The sequence below is a fragment of the Varanus komodoensis genome, unplaced genomic scaffold, assembly GCF_004798865.1.
Source record: "Varanus komodoensis strain SLA01 unplaced genomic scaffold, ASM479886v1 scaffold68, whole genome shotgun sequence".
NCBI lineage: Eukaryota > Metazoa > Chordata > Lepidosauria > Squamata > Varanidae > Varanus > Varanus komodoensis.
In genome coordinates, this window is record NW_025336321.1 from 2,909,496 (window position 1) to 2,917,499 (window position 8,004).

Sequence of the window (8,004 nt, forward strand, 5' to 3'; positions counted from 1 at the left end):
CCAAAATTGGTCAACATGGCCTGTTAAAATGCTTTGGGCTGAAATTCCTTCACATGTATCATATTTAGATCTGAGCCAAAAGCAATTTTGTTTAATTGATCCTGGAGACAGGCCTTGAGGGTGAGACTTCATGAAAACTTGCCGCCTCACTCCAGCCAACCTTATTCATGTCTCCTCCGCCTGTTGAAATGTTCCCCAGAAGCCTGGGCTACAGGATCATGGAGGCTGCTGCTTCCCATAGGCCAGTTCTCCAATGATTCATTGTTTGTGTCTACCCAGAGGGAGGGTAGGAAGTACGGGGTCATCCAGAAACCTCAATGAGCATAGAATCAGGAAGTATTGCTTCCTGCTCTCCCTCTGTTGTCTGGGTAGGAAGAAACTAGGAAGCACCGAAGAAACATCAGGGGTAAATATGGACTGCTTTCATGTTAATTGTGGCAATGTCTTCCATCCTGTTCACATACCCCTGCTGTACACAAATTGCTGCATTGCTCCTGAACTTCTCACCCTGCAGATCGGGAGGCAAAATTGGAGGGAGAGGAAGAATTTATTTTGGCTCCTCATTCATGACTTTCTGCACTTGAAACCTATAATGCAATAATGTTGAGTAAAGGTGGAAATGATAGCGACTGCTCTGCAGCCGCAGCACCAATTGATTGGTATAAATGCTTTTGAAAATGATGTGGATTAGTACACAGTTAAAGTTCCTCTGTCACTTTATTTTGAATGCATGCTCAAGATGAGCATGAAGGAATGGTGGAAAGGTGTTAAGGGAACTAATTCACTTTAAGAATCATGTGTACACCTGTGGGACAAAATGGGACACTGCTCCAACTTGCCCCGCCTTCTTTCAGGATCTCCATTTCATACTCTTCCTCACCTCCTCCCTACCCAAACAGATCCAGGGCATTAGTATGGCCGCTTACCAATTGCCAAAAAAAAGGGAAAGCACATCACCCCAAAAGAGGACAAATGAAGACAGAAATTTACAGAAAAGTTGCATGTGCTTTCTTTTATATGTGGATAGGTGGACATTTGTAAATAATTACCGTAATTTAAATAGAAATACAAATACATCTCACTAGGGTGGGGAAGACTCATGACCACATGAATGGTCTGCTGTCCAGGCACTAAGCGCTGAGCCATTTTCAGGGGCTCCACTCTCCCTCTCACAGTTCTCCCTTTTTAAGCCAGACTTAAGACGGGACAGCACATCAAATAAAGGACAACTCCAGAGGACAGTTCTCTGTCAAGTAGGGCACATGGCCACCTAACTGAGCATGCTCAACCTTCATGTTGTTGTCGTTGTCTGGTATTCATATTTAATTGTCAATTGGTTTTACTTGTGGTTTTAATATTTAATCACTGGATGTTGTGCCATTTTTATTTTATTTATGCTTGTTGGAAACTGTCCCGAGACACCAGTAATGGGTCTAGAAAAGCTTTAAATAAATAAATCCATAGTCCCCAATCCTTTGGTTCTCCTAAAGATGTTTTATACTTCTGTAGCCTCTGTGGTTTCTCCAAACCTACCAATTCCTCTTGCACGTGGATGGTGTTTTGGCTACAGTAAACAGTTCTGTTGATTCAGTTTGCCACATGAATACTTTCGCATTCATGTTAATATTATATTGCATATTCTAGCATAGGCAAAGAACTTACTTTCGGCCTTCTGAATATTGGCTTTCTGGAAGCACTGCTCAGAGCATGGTTGCACTTTCCAATGGCTGGTTCCCACATTACACAGACAGAATGGAATTTTCTGTGCAGCGTACATCTGTTGTGAGCCTGACACCACCGCTATGCACATGGGAGGGGTAGGCCATTCCCCATGTTTGGAAGAACTGCATCCCGCTGCACGGACATTCCTGTTTCTTTTTCCCTGCCTCATATGGTTGACAGGGAGCAATGACAACATCGAAGCTTCTAGTGCTGTCAAGACAAGGACTTGCTTTATTGGAAAGAAGGCCACATTCCAAGGAGAAAAGTCTACTTTCAAAATTGCCAGTCAATTAACAGCGGGGCAGGCCGAGTGGAGGAGAATAGACCATCTGTCACTTGAAAAATCCTAACTTTCTGGTGGATACATCTGAAAGAGACAATCCTCTTTGTAAGGTCCTTTGGTACATATTGTACCTTGGTCAGATGAGCTTGTTAACAAGGGACAATTTCCCTCATGGGCTTTATTAAATCCATTTGCACTTAAACAATAATACAAATTTGTTTAATATGGTGTTTTAAATAAAGCAAGAATCTTGGATCCAGAAATGACAAAATCTATAAACAAATCTAATGAGAGCATTGGATTCAGATCTAGACACACTTAAGAGCATACCATTAAAATGAATGAAATGTTAATTTAACTACTATTGATTTCAGTGCATCTCCCCTATTTCTATGTTGCACAATAGAGGATTATTTGTGCAAGAACTAAAACAGACAATGGCATTGGGAGACTGAAAGAATGAAAACCCAAGATTTCCTCTGTAATAGCTTGATTTCTTTGTAGAAGAAATTGTATGTGTGTGCAGCAGGAGAGTGGGGGAAGTGCTGAAGTATAAAGTATTTGTATGCAACAACTCTTGTCATTATTCATCCTCCACTTAAGTTCAGACTAGACTATTAGTCTACATGGGGCTGCCTTTATGATTCAAATACAAATGCAGCAGCCCAGATGTTAATGTTTGGACCATATCACACCAATTTGGCATCAACTGCACTCACAGCTTTTTTGGCTTCCAGGCCCAATTCAGAGTGCCAGTGTTTACATTTAAAGGCATTAAGTTTGGGTCTAAGTTACTCCAAGGACCACCTATGTATGTATGAACTTGCCTGAACATTAAAATCAACTATGGAGGCCCTATTCATATGCCCACAAGGCTTGTGGGTATGAAAGGCAGGGCCTTTTTGGTGGTGGTCTCACATTGTTTGGAAGATATGATTAGCTACCTTATTGTCTGTTGGGCAATAAACTCTTCTAAAACTCTTAACTTAGAGTCCTAAAACTCTTTTAACTTAAATTGCTTTTACAGGTATGTTTGTATTTGCCTCTAGTTTTGTGTTTTTAGATCCTATGGTAGAAGTGCTGGTGGAAATAGAGTAGCATGTAATTTTATTCCTTCTGTTGCCTTGCGGTATATATTTTAATGTTGTTGCTGTTGTTGTTAGTCACGAAGTTGTGTCCGACCCATAATGACCCCATGGAAAACATTCCTCCAGGCCTTCCTGTTCTCCACCATCCCCTGGAGTCCACTTAAGCTCACGATTTTAATATTGCTTTTATCAAATATTTTACTCTGACTTGGAATATTTTTTCTGAGATGCAGCTTAATTGGCATACGATTGTTTCAAATGTTTAAACAACTCTGTTTATTATTTGAGGATGTCAAAACCCAAGGCCCAAGGTACATGTGACTAACTTAAATCCTACTGAATTTAATACCTCCACTCTAAGCATGACAAAGATTGGATCCAACCTATATACTTATGGGATTGTGAACCAAATTCCTTTATAGCTACTGGGTTGGATCCAGATTTAGTCATACTTAGAAACAGACCCACTGGCATATACTGTTGATTTTAATAGGCCCACTCCAACTATGACTAAATCTGCCTTCAGACTACTCTTTGCAATGCTGGTTCCCAAGTATACATGCAGAACACTTCAAAAGAAAATCAAAATAAAAACATGCTGAGCTGTGTAAGTACCAAAAAGTATTTATTCAAGACCATTGTAAAAATAATTCATTCTAAACAAATTATAATAAACTTGGGTTAGTTGTTTTCCCTAGTGGTGTCAGCAATTCAATTTTTCAAAACCAACACTAATTGCATCATTTTTTGCATACTTATATAAACACACATTAAAATATCTCACATTCTTTTAATTAAAAAAAGCCCTGGTCAGTATAGAAAGCACCATTCTAACTTCTTCAAATTACTTATATGTTAACATTCATTTTCAAGGCACCTCTTGGAACAAGAAATGTTTTAGTCAAAGACTAGAATCCAATTGATGAATGTTTAGAATCTGTGTTTAATATTAAAAACTCAAGAACAGTTCATGTGCCACAATTGTAAATTTTGTTCACATTATCTGACAAAAGAGTGGTAAGACTGGCTCATCTTAAATAAAGACTGAGGCGAAGATGATTGAAGTCACTCTATGAAATGCTTTTGATTTTAACAGCCTGCAGATCAGACACGAAGGCTTTCGTTCTGCATCCACTCAGGACCAGTTTAGACAATGCTACCCCTACATGAGAGCAGCCTTCCATGCAGAAAGAATAACGTGTTAATACTCCCTGCTTTCTGTGTTGTTCCAATATATGCAACTAATGCCCAGCAATGCCAGCGTATCCCTGGTGATGGCAGCAGTGACAGACGTGGGCCGCACATGTTTAGGCGGCATGAAGGGTGAGGCCCATTTATGTTACTGCTTCTACCTGGAGTGCTGGTACAGGTAAGAAGTCTTCTGTGCAAGCAGGAATAAAGCAAAATGACTGTCCTGCGCAGAAGCCCTAGGACCTGATCTTGCACTAACTGGTATACATAATAGTACTTAGAATAGTACATGACAAAAGAGACAGGTTAAAGGGCCAAGAGGCACATAAACCAGTCCTCCTGAAAGGGTTCCTGCAGGCCAGCTTTCCCAGCCTGATGCCCTGCAGATCTTTTAGACTCCCACCAACCCCAGACAGCAAGGCCAACAGTCTGCATGGCTGGGAAATGCTCTCCAGAAGACCTGGGGACCACCAGTTGGGAAAGGCTGATGCAGACTAGCTTTTTTGCTTAGCTCCTCTTAATCATAGTTCTTTCCCTGGCCAGGAACAAGGATTCGTACAGAGATAGATCCACAGGTTACAGTGTTTTTGTTTTTAAATAGACAGTGTGGCAACTGATGCCTGGACAAGTATAAAACCTGCCCCAAAGGAAGCTTTCTAATACTGGTAGTTGTTCATGAATGGCCTCTTGCCTATACTAAGAAGTAGTGGTAGTACTTTGAAAAAAAGTGGCAGAATCCTGCTGTAACTTGGTTTGGTCCCCAAATGAGAACGTATCATCACACAAGCCTGTGCAGCCATCTGTAATTTCAGGGCAGCCTTACTGACTGGTTTGTTTCTTCTTTTAGCATACCTTATTTTAGAGGCATCCGCCATGTGTCTGACAAGGCACCATTTTTGTACAGCTGCAGGCCTGCAGACAGCCAAGCCAAGCAAGACTCGGCAGACTTTGCTAAACCACCTTGTCAGGATGCACCGTGTGATTCAGGCACCTTCACCACTCTCTGCTTGATTTAGGCCTTGCCTCTAGTCTGCAAACCGCTGCAACAGGTGATCCTCGCCACGCCGGGCGCTGCTGCTCCCCCCTGCCCCACTGTCCATGAAGCGCTCGCAAGGAAACTCAATCAGGTCAGCCTCACTCAAGGCACAGACGGTGCTCCGGGGTGGGCGGTGGGACTGGAAGCCCGAAAAGTCAGCAGAGACCCCTGTGCCCATGGAGCGGAGGGGCCGGCGAGTCGAATACATCTGCCGCACGTGTACTGGCGAAGCCGCCTTCCGACGCCGGCACCCCAGGACCTTCTTCCGTACGAGGCGGGAGGCCCAAGCCGCCAGGGCCAGAAAGAGCAGCAGGGCATTGACCGCCAGCAGCACCAGGACAAGGAGCTGCTGGTCCAAGCTCTGGGCACCCCCAGCCACTGCAGCAGCTCCACCCGCCCCCTCCTCCGGCAAGGTGACCAGCCCTGCGCAATGGTCCCGGGGTGCTACTGGGCAGACGCGGCCTCCGATCACAGCCTCCACACAAACCAGGTAGGGGGTGTCAGGGCGCAGCTCCTGCAGGGTGGCCACTGGCTCGCTCCATTCCGGGAGGTAAATGAAGCGCTGAAACTTGACGGCAGCTCCGAAGCGATCGAAGAGGATCCGGAAGCGCACAGGACCCAGCAAGCGAGGGCTGCGATGCTGCCGGACCGCCCAGCGCACTGTCACGGTGCCCGTGCCAACTGCCTCCACTGACAGGTTGTGCAGAAACAGCTTGTTGAACTCACAGGGATCAGTGACCAGCGGGGGAGTGCCAGACACGGAGGAGACCAAGTGGTGCTTCCCTGCCCGCCGAGGCCAAGCAGGTCCAGGGAAAGCAGCTGGCCTGGTGCTGACCAGCAAGATGGGTACTGAGGTTGTGGGGCTTGTGTCGGCTGCCCATCTCCCTCTCTCAGGCAGTACAGCTAGCATCTTCTGGGAGCCCACTAGCTGCATGGCTGAGGTGGAGGGCAGGGAGCTTAGCTTCTCTTGCCCGAGCCCTGGGGGGTTCATGCTGCTGTTGCTTCTCCCCAGAGGAGAAGGAGAGGACACCACTGTGGAGCAAGAGCCATTGACTGGAGGAAGCAGCTGTGCGTCCTCCAGGTAATCGAGGTACTTCCCAGCCAGAGCAGGGGGCTGGCGGCACTGCACAAACACCGTGAGGAGCCGTCCCTGGGAATGCCAGGAGCCCAGCCAGTGCTTCAAGCCTCGCAGGCAACAATCGCAGCTCCAGGGGTTCCCGTCAAGCTCCAAGCGGTAGAGAGCAGGGCTGGAGGCAAAGAGGTCTCCGGGCACCGTGGCCAGCACATTCTCCTGCAAGCTGAGCTCCCGCAGCTTATGCAGGTGGCCAAAGGCACCAGGGTGAAGGACAACCAGCAGGTTGTGGCTCAGGTCCAGCACCTCTAGACTATGCAGGGGCTGCAGCAAGGGGGCGGGCAGCTGACTCAGCAGGTTCCTCTCGAGACGCAACTCCTTGAGGGCCCCCAGGCCAGCGAAGGCCTCCGGTGCCAGCACCGCCAAGCGGTTGCCGCTCAGCGACAGCTTGGCCAAGCTCGACAAGTGCTGGAAGAGCCCTTTCCCCAGCTGCTGCAGGTTGTTCCCGGAGAGAAGGAGGGTGTTCAGCAAGCGCATGGGCCTGAAGGTGTCTGGGTGGCGCAACAAGTCCTGCTGATTCCCGGACAAGTCAAGGAAGCGCAGTTTGCCCAGCCCAGCAAAAGCGTTGCGGCTCAGCCAGCGGATGCGGTTGGCTTCCAGGTGCAAATACAGCAAGTTGGTCAACCCTGAGAAGGTGGCATCGCCCAGTGCGCCCAAGGCATTGCCGTCCAGCCGCAGCTTGACCAGGCTGCCCAGGCCGGCAAAGGAGGCTGCGGTCAGGTAACTGATCTCATTGGCGTTGACGTAGAGGATCCGCAGCTTGGCCAGCGGGCGGAGGGTGCCCGGCGCCAAGGCGGCCAAAAGGTTGTTGCCCAGGTAGAGCTCCTCGAGGCGGCCCAGGCGTTCGAACGACTTCGGGTGCAGCGTGCGGATCCGGTTGTACTGCAAGTCCAGGCGCTGCAGCGCCACCAAGCGGTGGAAGTCGAAGGCGGAGATGTTGGCGATGAAGTTGCCGCCCAGGCTGTAGGTGAGGATGTCCTGCGGCTCGGCGGCCTTGGGCACTGCCCGCAGCCCCCGGTTGGTGCACAGAACGTGCTGCTGCTGCTGGCAGTCGCACGGCTCCGGGCAGACGGGCTCGACCGCGGGCGGGACCAGCGCCAGGAAGCAGCCGACCACCAGCAGCAGCCGCATCAGGCCGACCGTGCGCGGGAGCAGCGGCAGCGCCATCCCCTCTGGGCGCGCGGCGGGCGGCTTCCCCCGCTGGCTCGGCGTCTCTCCGGCATCCCCTTCTCCGGCGGCGCTGCTGCGGTTCGGGCTGCTTCTGCGGCCTGCGGGGGACGCGCTTTCCCCGGAGCCGACTCCGAGCGCGGCAAAACAGGAGGAGGCGAGATCCCGGAGAAGCACAGGAGCAGCAGCAGCAGCAGCGCGCCCGCCCGCCGTCCTTCCCCGCTTGGACCGGGTCAGGCTGCCGGGGGCTGTCCGCTGGAAAGCCGGTCCGGTGGCTCCATAGCCGGCCAGGGTAGGCGGGGGAGGGGCGGGCAGCCCTCCTCGGCGGGCTCCCGCTCTCCGCGACCCTCCTGCTCCGTCTGGCTGGGCGGCGGCGGCGGCGGCT

At 49.5% G+C, this 8,004-nt stretch overlaps 1 protein-coding gene across 1 annotated transcript; it reads right to left on the reverse strand.

Annotated features, from left to right (window-relative positions):
• Positions 1-3,697: 3,697 nt before the first annotated feature.
• TRIL (TLR4 interactor with leucine rich repeats) lies at positions 3,698-7,619 on the reverse strand. Its single transcript, XM_044450730.1, has one exon. It carries the CDS (start codon positions 7,617-7,619, stop codon positions 5,310-5,312), a length of 2,310 nt encoding a protein of 769 aa, XP_044306665.1. The 3' UTR covers positions 3,698-5,309.
• Between the last annotated feature and the right edge of the window lie 385 nt (positions 7,620-8,004).

Coding starts and splice junctions, on each gene's coding strand:
- TRIL (XM_044450730.1), bottom strand. CDS start 7,619: ATGGCGCTGCCGCTGCTCCCGCGCACGGTCGGCCTGATGCGGCTGCTG.